At 34.5% G+C, this 23,640-nt stretch overlaps 1 protein-coding gene across 3 annotated transcripts in view; it reads left to right on the top strand.

The window, feature by feature from the left end:
- Positions 1-23,640, top strand: part of LOC117984475 (hrp65 protein-like) — a 32,392-nt gene that overhangs the window by 3,368 nt on the left and 5,384 nt on the right. Inside the window, exons 3-12 of one of the 3 annotated variants that reach the window (XM_034971099.2) lie at positions 289-621; positions 1,524-1,574; positions 1,663-1,860; positions 1,945-2,166; positions 2,245-2,546; positions 2,820-2,928; positions 3,015-3,169; positions 3,379-3,601; positions 4,317-4,382; positions 9,213-12,246. In XM_034971099.2, the coding sequence (XP_034826990.1) occupies positions 289-621; positions 1,524-1,574; positions 1,663-1,860; positions 1,945-2,166; positions 2,245-2,546; positions 2,820-2,928; positions 3,015-3,169; positions 3,379-3,601; positions 4,317-4,382; positions 9,213-9,341 (1,788 nt within the window). In that variant the 3' untranslated portion in view covers positions 9,342-12,246. Of the gene's footprint in view, positions 1-288; positions 622-1,523; positions 1,575-1,662; positions 1,861-1,944; positions 2,167-2,244; positions 2,547-2,819; positions 2,929-3,014; positions 3,170-3,378; positions 3,602-4,316; positions 4,383-9,212; positions 12,247-23,640 lie in introns of those variants that run through there. The other 2 variants (XR_004673841.2, XM_069500285.1) reach the window with 2 other exon arrangements.

The following is a 23,640-nucleotide window of genomic DNA, read 5'->3' as shown; positions in this document are numbered from 1 at the left end:
AATTGACATTCCACATCACTATTGTAATGTGTCAAACCGGCCATCATAGCGTGCCGCTAGTGTAGGTATAGTTACTTTAAATTAAATGATCTTTTCTTCTTATTAATATTCTTATCAGTATACCAATATCTAGAAGTACACTTTAAAAGAGTTCAAAATGCATAAGTGCTTACGAATAGTCGGATGCATCTACCACTGGTTCGGAATGCCTTTCCTGCCGAGAAGAACCAGCAAGAAACTCGGCGGTTGCTCTTTTCAAATATAAATAAAATTATCTTCTCATTTTAGCCTATCAAACAAAATGAGCCACCAGCAGCACAACAACCACCACAAAAGCAACCACCACAACAGCCAGCTACACCAGCCCAGCAGAAGGAGAAGGAGATTCAGCCACCGCAGCAGCCGAAGCAACAATCTCAACCTCCAAAGCAGGCACCAAAACCACAACAAAATCCATCCCCACAACAGCCACCTGCTGCTCAGCAATCACAGCCACCGCAACAGAACCAACAAACAAAGCCAGGCCAAGCTAAGCCACCATCTCAGGACAATGTTGATAAATCTATTACTCCTAATGAACCTAAACATCAAAGCCAGAACAGTCAAGGTGGATATCAGAAGGTAAGATGAGCAGTAAAAATTAAACATGTGATAAAATGTTACACTCATTATTTTAATTTTGTTCTAGGTAACTCATACTTGTATGTCACTTTGTTTGCCTTTACCTCCTTAATTTTACAATTTTTTTTTTAAAAAAGAACATTAGCCATGTTAAATGACTAATATTCCCATTTCCTCTCCAACTAAGCATGAAGCTTGTGCTAGGAGTAGGTACGACAATAGTGCAACGAGCGGGGTTTGAACCGTCGACCATTCGGTTTTCAGTCCACTCCTTTACCGGTTGAGCTATTGAGGCTCTAAATCATCATCAACCCATTGCCGGCTTGCATCGGCATGAGTTTCCTCTCAGAATGAAAATAAATCTACTATGCTAGCCAAGTGCAGTTATTAAATAAATAAATAAAAATACTTTTTATTCAATTAAACTTTTACAAGTACTTTTGAATCGTCACCACTTTGACCACTGGTTCGTGCCTTTCCTACCGAGAAGAAAAAGCAAGAAACTCTGCAGTTGCTCTTTACAAAGATTTGATATACAATATAAGTCCTGCACATTGCATAGTTTTAATATATAGATTTTTTTAACGTGTGTAAAGGCAAGTCTAAAATAGATTGTGGAATTTTGTTATAAAAGGTTAAAAATTAGCAGGCTTCACACACTTTTTAGAATATGGAGAACTCAAGCATTCATTGCTTAAAATACTCATAACTGAAAAGCTATGTTTGTATCTGAAGTCTAAACTAATATGTATGCTGTAAACAGTTTCTTATTAATGTTCTTTAAGTTCTTATGCATATTATTAGTATTAATTCTTTTGTCATTAAATTATCACAGAAATACAATGAATAGGATTTCTGAATATCCATCCAATTGTTTGTATAATTTTTGTTACTTGTCTTAGGGGGGACAACTTCCTAGACTTATGGACACAAGAGAAGACTCAGATATGAGCGTAAATATCAAAATTACATTACATAATATTTTCTTATTAAATTCAAACAATTTTCTTCTATAACAAATTAATGTGTTTTGTTTTGCAGAATATGAATGGTAATTTTGGTGGAGGAAATAGGCAAGGAGGTTGGAGCCAAGGCGGGCCCAACAGACAGAGTGGAGGCAACTTTGGGTCAAAAGGCTTTGGACCAAAACATGGGGGACAGGGACAGGGTCAGGGACCAGCCCGTAACCAGCAGCGGAATTCTAACCGTGGCCAACAAGATAATAAACCGCAAAGAGAGGTAACTATCAGTCATTTTAAATGTAAAATAGTATAGCTGATTTAGCTTTCTAGACATACAATCCTCAATTTTATGCTTTTCTAGGAACACATGCTGGCAAATAAGCTGAAGGATCTTATGGGACCATTGGTAGATTTGCCACCAATTGATCAAACAGAAACCAAGTTTAATGGTAGAAGTCGTTTGTATATTGGAAACCTGAGCAGTGATGTAACTGAAGAAGAGATTCTAAATATGTTCGGTCAGTTTGGAGAGGCAGCTGAATTATTTGTCAATAAAGAGAAAAACTTTGGGTTTATTAAAATGGTCAGTATATTTAAAAAAAGTTAAGCTTCTTTATTTGTATCTAAACACAAATGAATCTAATTTTTAATATTGTTTTAGGATTATAGGGTTAATGCTGAAAAAGCAAGACGTGAGTTAGATGGTAAGATGAGAAATGGCAGAACTTTAAGAGTGAGATTTGCGCCTCACAATTGCACAGTACGTGTGAAGAATCTACCACCTTTTGTCTCAAATGAATTGTTGTATCGCTCCTTTGAAATCTTTGGTAAAATAGAGAGGGCATATGTGAAAATAGACGAGAGGGGGAAAACTCTTGGAGAAGGCATTGTTGAATTTGCACGTAAGCCTAGTGCTTTGGCTGCAATTCGTAATTGCACAGAGCGATGCTTCTTTTTAACTTCGTAAGTATTTGAGTTTGTTTCTTTACAATAAAAAAAGTTATTGCACTTCACTAAAAAGGTAGGAATATGAAGAAAAAGAATGAAAATTCAGTTCAGGACAAACTAGTTTTGCCTAGGCTAAACTTGTTCTTCCTATACGCGATAGGATGAACCAGTTTAGGCTAGTTCAAACTAATTTGTCTAAGTAAGCCTAGGCAAAACTAGTTTATCCTGAAATCGAGTTTGGCCGGTAACAATATATATGTATTACTAAAATGATTTGGTATATTTTAGATCACTTCGGCCCGTGATTGTAGAGAACTATGAGGAGCCAGATGAGGCAGATGGCTACCCCGAAAAGAATCTCCCTAAGAAACATCCAGAATATCTGCGTTCCCGTGAAGTATGTTTTTATCATAAAATAAGTTAACCTTGTTTTAGTACTGTACTGTTTGGTAATTAATAAATATTTTTGTTTTTATTTAATAGGCTGGGCCACGCTTTGCAGACCCAGGTAGTTTTGAACATGAGTATGGAACAAGGTGGAAGCAGTTGCATGAGTTACATCGCCAGAAGGAGGAGGCTCTAAAGAAAGAATTAGCTTCTGAAGAAGAGAAGTTAGAGGCACAAATGGAGTATGCCAAGTAAGTTTTCAACCAGATTATCCAGTTTTCAGCATATAAGGATTAAGTATGTAGTTAGGATAAGTTAGTTTTTGCGTGAAAGTTTAACAAACATACACACTCACAAAAACACAACCTTGCGCCTTTATAATATTAGTGTAATTAGTATGGATCTGTCAAACTAGTATTTGGCGATTGAATATTCGAACTTGAATGTATCGCTCGCTCAGGTACGAGCACGAGACGGAGCTCCTGCGCGAGCAACTGCGGCAGCGCGAGCAGGACCGCGAGCGGCAGAAGCGCAGCTGGGAGATGGCAGAGCGCGCGGCCGAAGAGCGGCGCGAGGCCGAGCGCCTGCAGCTGCTGCGCCAGGAAGAGGAGCTGTCGCAGCGCATGCGCCTACAGGACGACGAGCTGCGGCGGCGGCAGCAGGAGAACACGCTCTTTGTGCAGGTATGTGCAGGACCGCGAGCGGCGCGAAGTTGAGCTTCATTTCAAAACCGCATCGTTTTTCCGGGCCTGATAACTGACAAGTGGGAATGGTGGAAATAAGAAAGAGTGAATAGGCACCTTGTAGGCAAGCATGCTTCACCATAGGCTGTATCATCAGCTACTTTGGCGTGATAGCAGTCAAGCGCTAGCTTAATTCAGCTTAAACGCGCTAGCTTAATTTATCATTCAACAGAACCATTTTGATAATCTTCGAACACCTACAATTCGTTCTGCTGGCAACTTACGTAACCAACTTTTAAACTTGTTAACCTTATAAGTTCACGTTATTTTCTTCCATAAATCTAAAATACACCACGTAAATAAATAAACTTCCGGTGAACAAAAAATAAACAGTAGGGCGATTGTCTAAAACCTGTCATAAACATCAATCATTATTACAATCTCAATTGTTCTGATTGGCTGAATTTGTGCCATTCTTGTTGCAACAATGCATTGTAGCCAATAGTGAGCGAGCATTAACCAATCAGAGATGATTGCGATCGTGACATTGTAGCTGTCAAACAACCGCGGTAGGGCCACAGGCTGTAACAACAAAAACTATAACTGTCAAAATAAACTGTTTTGAAAATGAATTCTGTGAAAATTCTTGAACAAACCACAAATTTTTGCATATGTTGTACTTAATAAAATTAAAAACGTTTTATTTTGTTCACAGGCACAACGACTTAATTCAATGCTTGATCGCCAGGAGCAAGGCATGTTCGATCATCAGAAGCCAATGGTGAGTACATTTAGAAATTAAACCTATCTCCGATATTTGATTTTTTTACAATAGATGCACTGGATAATTTGATTATCAAACTGTATTTTTATCTATAAAAATGAATGGAATTCTTATTTCTTGATTCTTCAAAACGAATATTTTCAAATTATAACTTATGCCGTGAAACAGTTGTTGCTGAAACTACCAAAACTTGAGCTGTATAGGTCTTGTGTACTTATGGTTAGTTTTCAGCGTTCGTCTTTTAGTCATTATGATGAATGTTTAACGGCAAATAATTAAGAGCATTGGTATCTAAAAACTAGAAAAGCCAATTTTCATTTTCATAGTAGAACCCGTTATTGAGATCATTTATAATTTTACATAGGTTACACTTTAATTTTCTATTTGTTGGAGTAGAAAATCACAAAATCCTTTTTTAGTGGGGGTCTATGTAATGCAGAAAGTCATGATTCACTAAGAAACAATTGTTTATAAATACTATTTCAGAAACAAAATGTTTTTGAAACAATATGTTTCCGAAACATGTTGCGGTAAACACTATGCAACTTGTTTCTCAGTGAATGGCTTAAATGCAACATCTCAAGTTTCTAAATCCAGTGGTTTGAGCTGTACATTGATATCGGTCAGTGGCGTGCACAGGGTTCGTAGCCAGGGTAGGCATTAAATAGGTTACCTATTAAACTGAGGTCATAATGATAAAATGAGCAGTTATTTCAAGTTAGGCGGCAATGCCATAACGCCTGTATCACCTGCATGCCACTGATGTCATTCAGTCGGTATCTTTATTCATTCATTTTTATTGTAAGACCCTAGATTATAACAGTACTTACCTTCTGTTTTATTTGCTACATATACCAAATAGATTCCCATAGTAACAGATAGATTCCGGTAGGACCAAATTAATTTGTCCGGATTAAAAAGTAGCGTATGTCAGCCTCCAGGATGCAAGCTATCGATGTGTCAAAATTCGTCAAGATCGGTTTTACGGTTATACCGTAAATACTCGTTACGTTATAGATTATTATTAACGAACGACAATCTTTATTGTATCTTATTAGTTATGGCTCCAGATTTTGGATAAGACACGGTTTTTATCCAATTAGTATTAATTTAAAATCCATAATGTTATAATGTTATATTTTCAGTGTAGGTATATACTTAATTTATATACATACAACAATTAAATAGACGTGACCATAATAACTGGGTTCTACTCCATTACATTGCTTATTTGCATTCGAATTTATTTCAAATTATTATAAGCATAGATTTAACTAGCACAGGAATATAAACTGTGCTCATTAAAATATATATAACAAATACCTAACAAATATTAATTAATATATTCCAATCATCGAAATATATTGAGCATAATATAAATATATTGCAACGATAGGGCCAGCAATGTTTTGAATTCGCCTTGTCGATTGCGGGGAATAAGCTGCAAGGGGTGAAAGGCAATAAAATATTACAAGTCAAAAACTGAAACTACATATACCCACTATTAAAAATACTGCCACTGAAATAACAACAGCTCGTTTTTACCGAGATACCTATATGTATATGCTTCGCAGTCTATGTATGTGTTTGTTGGTTCATCGTTTCCCTCATCATTGTCAAAGAACTCTTCTTCCATTTTGATAAATGAGGTGTGGTATGCTTTATCTTAGCGGTTCTCGTGTCATAAGTTGTATGGGTTTGTCCTGACGTGGATGTAATACATATAATCTATGTTATACAGTACGCGCAAGGTAAAGGCATTTGACCACGATATCGAGGCCACAAAGCGCTATATGGATTGCAAATCTCACAAACACCTAATAGTTGACTACCTAATAAAATTAAGGAATCAGCCTTTTAACTAAGCATATTATGGCGTTTTGAATTATGGTAATAATGGTAATGCACTGTGTTTACAATTTTATAGCGATCGTCTCTTAAAGGATTTTGGAAAAGTGCAACATCTAGTCGCTCTGGCAAAAACTGGGGAACTTTTAACAAAACGTCGAGGCTTCGACGCCAGCTTGACGGCTTGGCAGGCGTCAAGTGTTACCATTTGATGCTAGGTAGTCTAATTAACGCCTATTTGTCTTTGATTTCACATCACCCACCCATAGCCTAATATTTGACAATAATATATCGTCGATTCAGCATCAAACCGAGAGTTCCCTCATTCTAGTTCACTCTGATAACGTCAAATGTTAGTAATTAAATTAACACAAGTATTGATATAAAATATACAAGGTACATTGTCAAAACCAATTAATAAGTCTCGCATTTCATAGCGATTTGTTAATCACAATGAAATGCGAGGACAACATATATTTTGCTGTATATGACTTAAATAAGTGTGTATTTAAACTAATTTTATTCGTATCGTGAATTATTGTAATAACAATTGTATTTTATAATAGAACTAGCTGCCCCGGCGAACTTCGTACCGCCTAGCAGTAGATTCTTTTTCAGGCAATTTTTAAATTTTTCTCTCTGTAAGGGCCATCCTCATACTTCAAGGAATATTATAAAAAACCGGCCAAGTGCGAGTCAGGCTCGCGCAACGAGGGTTCCGTACCACAGTCTATTTATCGACATTTTACACGATTATTCAAAAACTATAATGCATAAAAATAAATAAAAATCTATTTTAGAATGCACAGGTGAAGACCTTTCATATGATACCCCACTTGATATAGTGATCTTACTTCGAAATTTGAAAATACTAATTATTAGTTCATGACCACAATTTTTTTTTGTGTGATGTGACCACAAATTCACGGTTTTCAGATTTTTCCCCGAATATCGGCTATAAAACCTACCTAGTACCTACCTGGCAAATTTCATGATTCTAGGTCAACGGGAAGTACCCTGTAGGTTTCTTGACAGACCGACAGACAGACACAAAGTGATAAGGGTAAATAAGGGTTCTGTTTTTCCTTTTGAGGTACGGAACCAAGATACAAGATATCTCAGTACTAAATTTCGTAAAAACATTTAAAAGGACCACTTTGTACAGGATGCTTCAATGAAAGGCCGCAAATATTGATAAAAGCTCTTTCTTCTAAAAACGTATTTCACGCCCAAATATGTGAATACATCTTTTTCCCATTTTCTTTCTAAAAAATTTTACATTTTCTTTTTAAAATTTGACAAATCTGTCATATGAAATACGTTTTAAACGTATGATTCTTAAAAAATCCCGTGGCATCACTACGACTTAAGAATGAGATTCCTTACAGCATCAGGGATGAGGAGTTGGGTCCTCGAGTTCAAGGATAGTGTTCACTTGGTAGGTATCGAGGTGTTGCACTAAAAGCTAAGTATAATTATAATTAATAGCTAATAATAATTTAGCCAGTGTACATAAGTGACGAGTTGTATTGTAGTCGATCAAGATAATGTGTACTTGCTTGGTCCATTATAAACTTAGAACAAACAGTGGAATAGTGAGAGAAAAATTACCTACAAAAAAACTTTTCATATTATTCTAGATTTTAGTTTACAATAAAAACTTTTTACTTAGAAAAGTACAGAACCCTTCCTTATGCACATTCTGACATGCACTTGACCAGTTATTTACGACAGTTTGTTATTTCAAGCTGTGTTGCTAAGATAAACACAAAACTTATTTTACATGTACATGTCATTTTATGCACATGGAATAAGCGGACTTAGATGTCCATGTGCATTGTGCATGGTTTTTTTACATACATGGGACAAGCGGATTTATGATGTTCTTATACATGGCATTTTACAAACATGGAACAATTAGCTGGTCGATTCCGTAAAACCTGCATCAATCATTATTACATTCGCAATAATTGTTGTGATTGGCTGAACTTATGGTATATTCTGGTTGCAACGATGAATTGTAGCCAATAGTGAGCGAGCGTCAACCAATCAGAGGTGATGGCGATCGTGACATTGTATCTGTCATCCTACCGCAATCGCGCAGCAGACTTACGATGTATATGATGTTCTTGTACATGACATTTTACGCACATTGAACAATCTTACTGTTGTTTTTCTTAGATTTCACCGAAATGAGGCGCCTTTGTAATGAGATCTTGTATATTTTATATCAATACGTAGGTACATCGAGAGTCGAGACGGATGGATACTGAAAATTACTGTGACATTAAGTTGAAGTTTAATTTGCGCATCTTGCTAGGTCAGCGTCAGTTTTAACGTGCCGCCCCTGCTATTCCCCGCTTTAAGACAAGACTTACTGGTTACTGTAACTTAACTGTATACAGTTTTATCAAAATACAAGGTATTACGCAAATTTAAAGAGAAGTAGGAATTCGTTTACCTACTGTAACAAATTATCCAGAATTTATTAGGTCTTAATTTTCGCACAACTTGCACTGAGGTATCTGGTATTTATTGTAATCTATTGAGCTCTTGCTCAGTTTTATATTTGATGTGTACGACGGTTATTATACAGTTAAGTTTTAAATTGGGACGTAACAACTCATAAAAAGTTACTTTAATCATTTTCAGAAATGTTTCTGAGTGATATTACATCAAAAGTTCTATTTGTTTATTATCTTTATTATAAAAGCGTAGCTGGAAAATCTAAACCTAACTATATTTTGTGAATAATTATGATTATTCAACACGTTCTTTCCAACTTGTATTTTTATAAGAAAACAATGGCAGCCTATTTACTATGCATCCGTGCATGGAGTTTTGAATTAAAACTATCTAGTATCTACATTGATTGAGCACTGTAGTTGCTTAAAAAACCTTATCTATAATTTGTATTTACTTTATACGTTATTTTTATAGTATGAGAAAATATTGCCAAGTTTTGATTGATTACTTTAGGATGGAGGCTTCAGAGACCAGTACGACATGCCACGTGGAGGCTTTGACGACGGGCCACAGAATCGCAGTGGCGGTTGGGACGGATCGCGCCAAATGGATGATTTTCCTAACAAACGTCGGCGCTTTTAAACAGTGTGCGTAGACGCCGCTTCGCATGACGGCTATTACGACGCGTGCAAATTTTCAAATCTTCATTATTTTTTCTAATACACGTCTGTGGTTACGATCAAAAAAAATGTTTATGTATGTACCAACATTTATTGATATTACGATTTCGCAGTAAATCGATTGTTTGACGTAACCAAAGATTTACACAAGACGCGAGAAGCATTGGAATAGTTATTATTCGGGATTCAAAAGTAGATTTCATTTGATTAAATCACATTTTGTAAAAAATTGTAGCACTGTCCGTTATTATTATCACGTTCGCGACGGTTAAAATAAATTATTTTAAAATTGAAGTAAGTAAAATTCGGCATCCTGATTGTCGAACTACGAGATTTATACATTTAATCATAAAAATCAATTTAGATTTTTAGTTAAATAAATAGAAATCAGTTTTTTTTAATTTATCAAAACGAATCATCATACGCGTCTGCGTGCGGTTCTTTAAAAAATAACTTGCTAAGTTCTGCTTTCTAGTTATTTTAAGTAAATTGTTTGTCATTTCTATATGCCTAGTATCAAATTGATTATATTTCTTGATATGCATTGTTTCCTTTATTAATTAAAAAAAGACGCACGCTAGTCCAGTATAAAAAATGTTGATTTAAATATGGTGGAAACGATAAGCAGGCGATTATTATTCTTGACTCAACATAAAAGATATCCAAATAAAATTATGGTTCTAAAACTAGGTTGACCGGTAAAAATTAATGACAATGGTGTTCTACCATGTGATCATAGTGATGAAAATATTGGTACTGATTCTGTGCACACCTAAATTTTAGAGTATTAGCATTCTCTTCTTACTAATATAATATAAAAAGGAGACACAGTTTGACAGTTTTAAATTTAATTTAGAGCTGTCAAACCTCGTGACTTTAGCTGCCAGTCGCGAGCCTATTGTTTAAATTTGTAGTGTGCACTAAAATCTTTAAATATAAAATTGATGTTCTGTCCTTTTTTAGCAATATAAAAGAAAAGGATGCAGATACTCTAAATTTAGTTTAGAGAAAAACAACAGAATCAGCGCCATGTTACATTAAAAATTATCTCAGTTAATAAGTTGATCATACGGGAAAACGTAGAATCTAAGCAACAGTTTAATATTAGTAGCTTATGAAACAGTTCTGTGCCGTTTCATACACTATCTGAACTCATATTTTAAAATCCATACTGCCTACTTAACATATCTTGGTACTTAACATATTATTATTTTTTCGCTAGTTTTTCTTCATGTTTGCAGGTAAAAGATCTTTTCTTGTTTTTAGACTCGAGAAGTCGGTTGAGTTAAATTATTCATACTATTTAGTACCGAATATACATTTTGCCCCAGAACAAAACTTTTGACTATCAAGAACAGTATTAAAGCACGTACATAAAATAACAATAGCACGTACATAATACTAAGCCACTCTTTTTGAATTTGTAATCAGGATCTTAAGATATGAGCGTAGATTTATTTAGTTTTAATTCGTTCATTAAAAGTTCTTCAAGCCTAACGAGTAAGTTATTATCTTAATGGGAAATACATAATTTCAAAATAGAGGAGATTATTATTCTTCTTAATTTGGCGCTGATTATTATTATTCAATCGTCAAATGTAAGTGACAAATTCATTATGACAAATCAATAAAAACTGTTACCCTCTAACAAATAAACCTGGAATAGCGGTGGAATAGTTATACTCTGTTTTGTCTTTTTCCTTCAAATGTCAAATTACTGATGACAGAGAAAGACAAAACAGAGTATAACTATTCCACCGCTATTGGGTTTATTTGTTAGAGGGCTAAAGTTTTACGGAGATAGTTATAAGGAATAAAAAATAAAAAAAACTAGAAATAATAAAATTAATTTAGTTAGATATTATAACGTTTACCGTTTATCTATTAAAATGACCTCGTTTCCAGTTGAATAAAAGTATTTTATTTCGATATATTTCGTAAAAATATCAATATTTGTGTTACATAAAATTAATAAAGTAAGCATTTTAACTAAATAACAACGTGCTTATTGCGGTTACGAAGTCATAAGCAGACATTAGTTGAATAATATAATTATTATTTATCCTCTTCCATCTCTAGACCACTTAACTTACATAATATTATATATAATATTAAAATAAACTATTAAAACGTCAAAATTAGTGCACATTAAGGATAAGGAAGTTTTTAGATTGTGGAGTAGGAAGTATATAAGTATATTTATCAAAAATTGGATGACTCAATTGGATTTTTACTGAACTTGTTGTATTATTTCCTTATTCATTGTGGCGGTTCAAACCCCGCCCGTTGCACTATTGTCGTACCTACTCCTAGCACAAGCGTGACGCTTAGTTGGAGGGGAAAGGGGAATATTAGTCATTTAACATGGCTTATATTCTTTAAAAAAATCTGCGTGTCTGTGTTTATGACGAATCTGCAATAATATAATATGGACAAGGAAAAATCTTAGTTTATAGGTTAATGTGTAATTGAGAATGTTAGAAATATTAATTAACTACCTTGTAATTTTAGTATAATTAAATAAATTTATCCTAATTTTAAAAAGTATTATATTTCTCTTAACCAACCAAGGTACAAAATCATATTTATTTTACCAACTACCCGCTAATTTGCCTATTGTACGTTGAGGGTACTATATCAGCAACCTTCCTGCTTAAGTCCTGACGACATCTGCACAAAGTTGTAAAGTTGCATTCAATCGTACAATGTACGATATGCACGAATGTATAGGCAGACATTTTAATACAACTTGTTTTTTTTTTTAATTATATAGCTAGATGATGCTCGCAATTTCGTCTTGTGTGGATTTAGGTTTAAAAAAATCCCCTGGAAACTTTTTAATTTTCCGTGATAAAAGTAATTAATATCTCAATCTCCAGTTTTTTTGACTATATCCATGTAAAAAATCAAGGCGATCAGTTACTCCGTTGGGCGTGATTGAAGGATAAATAAACAACCAAACACACTTTCGCATTTATAATATTCGTAGCTTCTTCGTTAGATCTCGAGTTTTATTTCCCATAATTAATAGGAATAATAAATGAGGTCTATTCTTTTATCCTGCAAAAAAAGCAATTTTTGGTGATGTCCTTGTTAGCTTATCTAGTCCTGTGTAAGAACAACTGTCTATTCGAGGAACAGAGAAAGCTGATATTATCAGTTTTTATAACAGTATAGTTATAGATAAAAACTAGCTTATGCTCGCGACTTCGTCCGCGTGGACTACAAAATTTCAAGACCCTATTTCACCCCCTTAGGAGTTGAATTTTCAAAAATCCTTTCTTAGCGGATGCCTACGTTATAATAGCTATCTACATGCCAAATTTCAGCCCGATCCGTCCAGTAGTTTGAGCTGTGCGTTGATAGATCAGTCAGTCAGTCAGTCATTCATTCAGTCAGTCAGTCAGTCAGTCAGTCACCTTTTCCTTTTATATATATAGATAAAACATTCTTTAATATAAAATATTTGTTGGTAATCGAAGGTAATGTATGTATTACAATGGGGGTTATTTAAATTACTTGCACACCTTGAACCTTGAAATAATGATTAGAATTACATATTATACTTTATTTTTTAATACTATAATAATATTATTATTATTCTGTACGCCGCTCGCGCCGGCGTCAAAAGTTTTCGGCTGATTTATTTTATTACTTTTCTTTTAAACAAATAAAAAGTACGAAAGAAAGCGTTGCTGCTAAGACAATTATAAATAACTGTAGCAAAATAAAGTGATAACATAAAACTATTAAAAATTTATTCACAACTACAGAGCAGAACGTATTTAAAATTGAGTTTTAGGACATTGAAATAAGATTTATTTTTACATTTCTTTATTGACAAGAACAAACTCGAGGATGTTGCCCCATTGCGCTCAATGTGAAAGCAGCCGACTGACTGGCTCTGTAGTTTGTGTGCTCTTTCGTGATGTGACATTTTTAGGGTTCCGTACCTCAAAAGGAAAAACGGAACCCTTATATGATCACTTTGTTGTCTGTCTGTCTGTCTGTCTGTCTGTCTTAGATCTTATAGCTGACATTTGGGGAAAAATCTGAAAACCATGAATTTAGGGTTAGATCACACAAAAAAATTAAATTGTGGTCATGAACTAATAATTAGTATTTTCAATTTTCTAAGTAAGATAACTATATCAAGTGGGGTATCATATGAAAGGTCTTCACCTGTGCATTCTAAAACAGATTTTTATTTATTTTTAGGCATAATAGTTTCTGATTTATCGTGCAAAATGTCGATAAAATACGATTGTAGTATGGAACCCTCAGTGCGCGAGTCTGACTCGCACTTGGCCGGTTTTTTTTTCTTATCAAACAAATATTTGCTATAAGAAAAAAAGAGTGCCTGTGCACTGAAGCAGGACCTTTATGGCCGGGGAACTCTGGAAGTGGAAAGGGTGTGCTTTGATACAAGTGGTAACTGTCTGAAAAGCTGATGACCTTGGATTGTATATAAACTGAAGGTAATGCACGATAAAAGGACGAGGAAATCAATATTCAAAATTGAGAATTATTAACTTGTTTTGAGGAACAATTCAATTACCTAATAATATTGTTTTAATGGCCAGCGTGGAAGACTATGGCCAAAACCCTTCTCACTCTGAGAGGAGACCCGCGCTCTGTAGTGAGCCGGTGATGGGTTGATCATGATGATGATGATGATGATGATGATGATTGTTTTAATTTTGTTACACCCATGACGGCGAATGGACGGGATAACTACAAGTACCTTACCCTAATACTAACCAAAAAGCATGAGTAAGGTATTTAATATGTATATTTTACAAAAACGTCTTTTTTCATTAACATTATGATACAATAATATAATGACTTATTTATTTTTCTTCCTTGTGACCACCTAAGATGCTGGCAATACATAACTAATAACAAGCACCTAATAATTACGTGTCCGCGACAGATCGAGATGGCAATCGGGGTATAAGGCGGGGGGACGCCCCGCACACCCACACGTCACTCGAGCTCGCCCGCACCGGTTGAGCGCGGGGGCTGTGCGGGTGTGCGATGCGTTCCCTCACCGATTGCCATCTCGACCTGTCGCGTACTATATACTAAAATTGCCAGTTAGTAGCCGACGAAAGTGAAAACTTAAAACAAAAAAATAACTGGTTTTTTTGGATTTTCAAATTGTGGTATCAAAAATAAAACATCTTCTGTAAATTAAAACCCTTAACAAAAAATTAGTTTCTACATCTATCGCCACTCCGAGCACTGTTAACGTTAGTATTTCGGTGACGCGACCTTAAAGTTTTTACCCGTCCCAAAACGACGCGACGGCCCAACGAGCCTAAAGAAATTTTCACTTCAAAAATCTTCTTGAAGGTCATGTAAACTTAGTCGTGGATGACGAGCGACCATTTTTATAAATCCAGGCTTGGTTTTAGGAAAATATCTACATAATTTGGCATTTTGTTTTGGCAGAATATTTCACTACATGACCTATAATTAAACATTCGATAAATACGAATTTTTGCTTTAAAATTATAATATAAATAGAGCTATGTAGATAGATTTTAATAATTGCATATTAATAATAGAAATACTGCTACAGTCTTAATTTTGCAGTAACCATCGTTTTCATTTGTCAATATACACTCGTACCTAATGATATATTTTGTTGGATTCAATAAACTAATAAAGAGAATTACCTATAGAATAAAATAATATGGACGGGTCTATGTATACTTATTAATCCGCGCATTAGTGCTATTGGACGTTATTTTTAACAGTTTCATAAATGTATCGTAAAAAAGCGTTCAATTATGATTTTTTTATTAGAAACTAGCTGATCCCCGCGGCTTCGCCCGCGTAGATTTAGGTTTTTAAAGATCCCGTATAGCCTATGTCACTCAGGAATAATGTAGCTTTCTACTGGTGAAAGAATTTTTAAAATCGGTTCAGTAGTTCTAAAGATTACCCCCTACAAACAAACTTAACGACATTACCTCTTTATATAATATACAACGGGCCGTGCAGCAGAAATCGTAATATTTTAATTTCGCCATAACTTCAAAACCAAACGTCCAATTTTAATCATTCAAAGACCAAATATTATCTCCATAAACTGTTCTTAGTGATGAAATCATTTATTTTGATAAGGATTAATAGCATGAGTAAAATAAACGCGTTTAAATGTAGTCCAAAAAAAATTCAAGATTTTTAAATAAAAAAATGGTTGCTGTGCCTCACTCGACATAGATGGGTATAGTGTGTCGCGGACTTTTTTGTAGATATTTATAAGATCTACAATTAATTAGAACATTTTATGGTTCTATCTTTTATAGTTTAGGCAGCGTACGCAAAATAAGTAACTTTTCTGGTTGATTTTTTACACCTTGTGTCCGAAAAACCCAAATATCTTACGGAACCCTATTTTTTCCAAAATAAAATATAGCCTATGTTACTCGTGGATAATGTAGCTTTCGAATGGTGAAAAAATTTTTAAAATCGGTCCAGTAGTTTTTGAGCCTATTCAGTACAAACAAACAAACAAACAAACAAACAAACAAACAAACAAACAAACAAACAAACAAAGTTTTCCTCTTTATAATATTAGTGTAGATTAGTGTAGACAAGAACAAACAAAAGATATATCGTATAATATTGTCTGAATTCTGAAATCTATTTGAAATATGGCGTTAGTTGTGACTTTCAGCAGTTTTCATTTTTAATTATAATCAAAAAATAGTTTCCAAACTATTAAAAAGAAAAAAATACTCGTATATTCAAGTAGGTACCAATTCCACAAATTTTAAAACATTTATTCGATTTAGGGAAAGTTACTGATACTAAAATCGTAAAACCACTCTCTGGAAACCTGGAAATCGTGATTTTGAAATTGTACTGGTAGGTATACGTAGGATCCGTCGATATCAATAATAGTATAAGTAATACTTTTCAAAGATTTGCTATTCAAATAACGATTATTATGTTGTTATGGGGTGCTTATTATTCATGTAGTTATGTAGTTTATATTTTGTTAAATGACATTGCTTATGTATTTATATCTTTCTTCCAGAAGCAGCTTTATTTAAGCAATAGATCAAGCGTGACATTATGAATTTATTATGGTCTTATTAATACAAAAATTACTAACTGTCCTAACATGACTTATTACACGTTAAATCTCTGAAAAAAATGTGTAACCATGAGGCATGTAATCTTTCATAGAACTTGGCTAGACACACTAGCCGTGTCTTGATTATAAGTTATAGTAAGAATTTTAGTAAGAAATTATTAATTTTTCATCTTACTATAATAACAAAAACGCACTATTTACACGTGGTTTGAAGTATACATCAATGTACACGTACATTTGACATGTATAAATCATGACTATACAGTAAGTAAATTTTTATTGGTAAAGCCTTTGTGTTTAACACTAACCCTGACATGTAGAATTATTGGGTATTTTAAATAGCAGACGTCCTGAAACCAACCACCTGCCTGCTTCATAATCAGACCTTGACCAGAACATCTATCCGCTAACTTCAGATTAAAGCAACGAGCTCAAACTCGGTGGGTCTACGTTTATTAGGGTTAAGTTCCTGTGACCATCTTCCGACTCCTTCATTATACCTTAGTCCCTCTCTGAAACCAATTCCTCGAGACCTAGCTAACGTGATATGATATATCTGCTGTAAAATCATCGAGAAATTGGGTAGGCTGTAGGCTGGCTGGTTGGAGCATGAAGTTAAGGTTAGCATTCTGCTGGTTTTATAAAATTACCTAAAAGATTCATCATTATAGAGGTTTGTATGGTTGTAAATCTTGTAATGCATGTTGTAAATACAATATGGCCAAACCTAATTGAGTTTGTAGTTTTAGTTTAGTCTGTATAATTTTATCATTCACAAGTTGCTGAATCGAATGAGGTTTGCTGGTATTTTAATAGTAGACCGACGCGATCGGACTGGATGGCCATTCCCATAAACGCCAATGATTCTGCTAGGCAAATTAGCGCAGAGATTTATACAAATTCCTCAACTTCGGAAAAAATCCCGGAAAGCTGAATTTTGGTATGAAACAAAATGTCAAAAGTCCTTATCGAACCGGGTGCTGCTAAAAATTGTACACAGTCAAAGATTATTTTTTTGTTTTTTCGTGAATAATGGTTACTTTTACAGAAAAATTATGTTATTAAATTGCAGCATTGGAAATTCCTTACAAAAAGAGCTATCATAACTTCATATTCTAGCTTAGGAGGACATGCATTTATTACAGAGGAGGACATGCAACTCCGACATCAAGCCACTCAGACAAAGTGTTGGTATGAATAATAATTATTATTTCCAAGTGGGCAATCGACTTAAAAATCCTATTTCATTATTTCCCACGGAATAAATTCAGTTTTAGGTTAAATTCGGTACCTAGAACAAATGTAGAACTAATTCCCTGACCTACCTACGTTTTACGATGTGAAGTTTCGAGACAACCTGATCGCTGGAGATCGAGTTTAAAAGCATTAATTATTTTATTACTAACTTATTCCCGCGATTTCGTCCGCGTGGACTACACAAAATTCAAACCCCTATTTTACCCCTTTAGGGGTTGAATTTTCAAAAATCCTTTCTTAACGGATGTCTACGTCATAATAGCTATCTGCATGCCTTTTAGCCCGATCCGTCTAGTAGCATGTGAGTTGATAGATCAGTCAGTCAGATTTTTTCCCTTTATATATTTAGATTTTGCATGGAACAAATTCAGGTTTATGTTAAATCCGAACAAATTTTAACACCTCACTTACCTATAGTCCGCGACAAGTTGAGATGGCAATTGGGGTATGACGCGGGGGACGCCCCGCACAGTGCACACCCGTACGAGATCGCGCTCTCCGAACGCCATTTCGACCTGTCGCGTACTATACCTACGTTCTACGATGTGGGGGTCCCGCTGAGTGAGTTCGTGCTATAGAATTTTTTTAGATATAAAAATATGTATTGTGTTCTATGGAACAAACTAAGAAACAATATTTTTCTCCCACTTGCTCTGAATTGGCCACTTTACCGAAGAAAGGCACTTGCTCGGAATTGGCCACTTTACTGAAGAAAGGATTTCATTACAGAGGACTGTAATTCAGGTCTTTACTGGCCGCACGCCAGCATTTTTTAAATCTTTTTTTTCATATTTTTTATTTATTTATTTAAATATTTTATTATTATACCATTTATATATATTTCATTATTATTTTTATCTTTTTCAATATTTTTAATTATTTATTTTTATTTTTTAATATTTTTAGATAGTCGTAGATAATAACATACAATGTACATTTTCATATGAATTTAACCTTTGGTTTTTTGCAATTAATTTTTTATTGTTTCCTCTCAAACGGAGACAAGTCTCGGCCGATATAGCAATTACCAAACTCTTTTAGTTTAAAAGTCCGAAGTCCTGCAGAAGTCCTCGGCTTCGCCTCGGCCTTCCAGTATTACTACTCGGCCATTAATTGCTTTATTTCAGGCCTGAACTGTAATGTACTGTCCGGTTTTGTACGATGATGTCATGTTTTTTAATAGCAGAACAAATAGGATAAACTAAAGACAAACGTTTGGGTATTGAAACTTTATATTGAGTATACTAGCTGATCCGCCAGTCTTTGCCTGTGTGAAATTTGATATATTTATAATATAGACAATATTATATAAGCCTATGTTAGTTTTGGATAAAGTACCTTTCTAAAGGTGAAAGAATAATTAAAATCGGCTAAGTAGTTTCAGAATTTATCGATGACAAACAAACTAACAATTCTTTCTCTATAATAGTATCGATCTTTTTAATAATTTGGAATCCAAGGCCGTTCGTTACTGTTATTATTGGGAGTTCAATGGAAACTAGGATGCATATAGCACAGGCCGTGATGGCATCCCATTAAACTTTAGCTAGTATCTATTAATTTATTTGAATTTTCTTTTCAGGTCGCCGATATCTTAATTTTTAAGCGTATTTAAACAGATATTTGACTAAAAGTGCATGAGTAGTTCTTCTATGAAATATATTTGAAATTAAAAGGAGGATTATCTACGGGATTATTTATCTCAATCCTTATTTACATTTGTGTACCATTGACTACAATTCTTCGATAGTTCTATTACCTACAAACATAGCTTTATGAGATTATATTAAATTTTAATATGATCTCATAAAGCTCTGTTTTTCAGTAAATATATTTTCTGAAATATTTAAATTCTTGAAAAATTCCAAAAGAGCTTTCTTCAAAAATCTACTTACATTTTTCTTAAATATAAAAATTGGGCGCAGTGTTATAATATCAGGTCCAAGAAGCATACCACTTATGTATTTCAGGAAACAACAGTGGATTCTTCGGAAAAACCGGCTAAGCGCGAGTTACGAGTACCTAAGACTCGCCGACCGAGGGTTCCGTAGCTGAGAAAGATATTGTTTTTTTGTTAAATTAATCTACCGTTTCCAAAACAAATTCATTTTATTTGGAAAGATTTATTGCTGATCACAAAAATTTGCGAAAGTTATAGACTCCGTTTTATTTTTGATGGAAAGTTTATTATATAACCTTCTAGTAAAATCTAGTACCAACTCTAATTTTATTTCAAATTTTTCGCTTTGCATACTTCGGAATTGGAGGGTATTTTTTTGTAATTTTTCAAGTAAAAAATACTTGATCTAAGAACTAAAACTATCGCTTTATGCGGCTTCTGCGATTTCCATAACTGATTTAGGGAAGTTGTTTAACTGATCTTTCGTAGTCAATTTTACATTCTGCCAAGAAATAACCGGGAATCGATCATTCATAAAGCTTGCTTAAAGTGATTGTCGAAATAGGTAGGTACTTTTTGTTGCTAAGTTGGACACATTTACCTAATTTACGGAGTTTGAGCGTCACATGTCAAATAGTACCTCAACAATTCTTATCGTACAGCCACCGTAGAAAGAGGAAAAATGATGATGGCCGAGTTTTTCTTTTTCCAAAACTCAAGTTACCACTTTGAGCCACCCGTTTACAGTCGATAGAATGACAAAAAGAGAATTCGAGAGGACTGAAGTCGATTCCAAAAAATGCGTTAAAATGTGTTCATTATTGGGTTATTCGTTAGCGTAAGGTAACCTTCCCGTGCCCGAGTGTTGCGGGTCCCTTACGGGGGAAGAGCAGCGCTTGGTGTACCCTGGTACCATGGTTAACAATTTCTCTTCATGTGATATTGTTGGCCATGGCTAATTGACCTGGCAGGGAGGGGGTGTAGTCCGCGCGTCCCGAGCACAGGGCGCAGTAGATGCACCCATGGGACATAGCCCCAGGAGCGGAGGGTGTGGCTGTGGTGGGTGGTTGGTGATTAGTGTTTCAACACCCATCCAATCGCTGGCTACCCCACCGGTCTCTAGCCTGTCCAGTTTGGTGGCGGGCGAGGGAGATGTTGAGGATGGGGAACGTGGGATTTGCTCTCTCCGCGAGTCCTAGCCCTCGCGAGGACCTTGGATGATCGCTGACAGTGTAGTCCTCGGGTTGGTTGACGTGCTATGGTTTGGCATACCTCTGACGGTGTTTGCTCAGCAGCTCAGAAGCTCAGCTCAGCCATAAATAAATCTATGGCACTGGATTCGCTGAAGAAGAATATCAAGAAGTACAACGAATTTATACTTTAATTTTGGACACCTGATTTGTCTAATGAAGAAAGTATTTATTTTAAATATGTGGTAAGTTAAGATGTATAAGCCTTCTGAATTAAGATATTCTTTATAAATAGGAGTTAAAAAATAAAAAGAATTTTGACCATGAATACAATAAGTAATTGTTTTCTCCGTTGCTGATAAATATATTAAGTAGTTTAATGTCATATTTTAAAGCGTGCGACAGACCTTAACGAGCCAGTGACAGAGTTTCTTTCTTTTCTCAGCACAGATTTTTATTAAATTCAATTAATTTATTAACAATATAATTTAGTTTACAACAATGCTTTTATAAATTGTAAGAAAATCTCTAAAGAATTATTTATTACTAGCTTATGCCCGCGACCCCGTCCGCGTGGACTACACGAATTTCAAACTCCTGTTTTATTCCTTCAGGGGTTGAATTTTCAAAAATCCTTTCTTAGTGGATGTCTATGTCATAATAGCTCTATCTGCATGCCAAATTTCAACCCGATCCGTCCAGTATTTTTATCTGGGCGTTGATTTAGTCAGCTTTTTCTTTTATACATATAGATTTCTTGAGATTGCCTTATTTTTATACGCAAATTGTGGATATTTTTTGTGAAAAAAAAACTCGTAAAGGTATACAATGTGCTTTTAGGAACCAATTGCTTTTTTTTTGTCAAAACAAGTTTTGGCATAGTTAATTTTTTTGTCTTAACTATGTACTAGGTTACGTAGTACTTATCGACATGAAATTCAATAGGTTACTTGACACTTTTTTAAAGTTGGTCTTAAATGGTTAATATTTGTGCTATTATATCAAAAAAATTAACACTATATTTTTTGCGCCCTAAAAACCGTAAAACTTTCATTTAAAAATATATTTTTCTTAGACAGGTGAAAACACTGTCGGCCATGTTTGGCCGATAGATTATCTGTGCTCTGACGTCATGCATTTGTAAACAACAGCATAACCTCCCAAAGTTTAATAAACATGACTTCTATACTAGTGTACATGAAAAATATAGTAATTTTCGTTATTGTATCATCCGAGAATGTAAAAAACGCATCGATAAAGACCACAGGAAAGTTGTGGATTAGAGTGCCCAGTGAAATAAATATACGTAACACGCGAAGACTTGCTTAAAGGGATCCCAAGTATATGACTAACGACTTCAACCCAAATTTATTTTTGCAAAGATCACTTTGTTGTAATAACTTATTCAATTTATAAAGAGAAAACGATATTTTTTTACGTTTACTATGAGTTTTTAGAAATATATAAAAACTAGCTTATGCTCGTGACTTCGCCCGCGTGGACTTCATAAATTTCAAACCTCCATTTAACCCACTCAGGGGTGGAATTTCAAAAAATCCTTTCCTAGTGGATACCTTCTCTTTACCTACAAAGAACACACCCACCAAATTTCATGTATCTAGGACCAGCTGTTTAGATGTTTAGGCTGTGCGTTGATATATAAGTTAGTCAGGACTCTAAATTTTATATATATGGATACTACGTTAGTCCCCGCGTGACATAGGGATGACATTTCTTTGTTTACATATTTAATGACGTCACATCATGGCTGACAGCGTTTTCTGCGTTTCAAATAAAAATAAAAACTGTATTTTTTAAAATTGGATTTATATATCCATCCTGCGTTTTTAATAATTGTTATTGATATATTTCGTTGTCTTAAGCAAAATACTATAATAAATAATGATTTATTGGACGAAATTAGATATGAGTCAAGTAGCCTATTATCCAACCTTTTTTGCATGATTTGTGCAAAGTAGTTCGTTCGACTATGATATTTTAGTGCATTGCTTCCTCCTATTGTATGAAAACATATTTACTTCCAATTGAGCAGATTCTGCTGTCCCGATGTTTTTTTTTCGATACAATGAAATAATCCTTACATGAAACTGAGTCGATCGGCACTAAAAACAAAATTTAGTCCATTTCATTGATTTTTATGGACAACACGCGCTTGACCAAAAAATTACTATGCCAAAATTGTTTTCACAAAAAAAGTGCGAATGGTTCCTAAGACAGTTTTCCTGTACCTCCTATGGTTTCGGATTTCCCTATACTGTCTAAGTTAAAAAAAACACTGTATAAGTACATGTAACGTTGTTATGTTATGTTTTTGCTGAAATCATTTTTGAAGCGTCATAAGAGCTACGGGATTATCTCTTCAGATTGGAAAAATATTTTTGTTTTGATACTACGTTAGACTACGAGTAGATGAACAGCAACTGCAGTAATACTTATACTGGTGACAATATTTTGGACTGCTTGTACAAAGAGTCGTCGAATAAAGACGATTGCTTTGACCGGGCGTCGTGGATCCAATTCGTTACAATCCGGATATTATACTTAACATAATATGATATAAAAACTACATATATAGTTACCTATCTGAGTTACCAGTGTTCATTTCTGAGCTCAGGATTTAGATACTTGTAAAATCAATGTATTGTCTTCAATATTTTAATACGACATTCATTACTACATTTATAATATTTTATATATTTTATATTGTTACTAGCTGCCCCGGCGAACTTCGTACCGCCTAACAGTCGATTCAAATTTTTTAAATTTTTCTCTCCTCCGTAAG

Source organism: Maniola hyperantus, chromosome 8, assembly GCF_902806685.2.
Source record: "Maniola hyperantus chromosome 8, iAphHyp1.2, whole genome shotgun sequence".
Classification (NCBI taxonomy): domain Eukaryota; kingdom Metazoa; phylum Arthropoda; class Insecta; order Lepidoptera; family Nymphalidae; genus Maniola; species Maniola hyperantus.
Note: the sequence above shows the minus strand (reverse complement) of the source record. Positions and strands in the feature narration are given on the sequence as shown.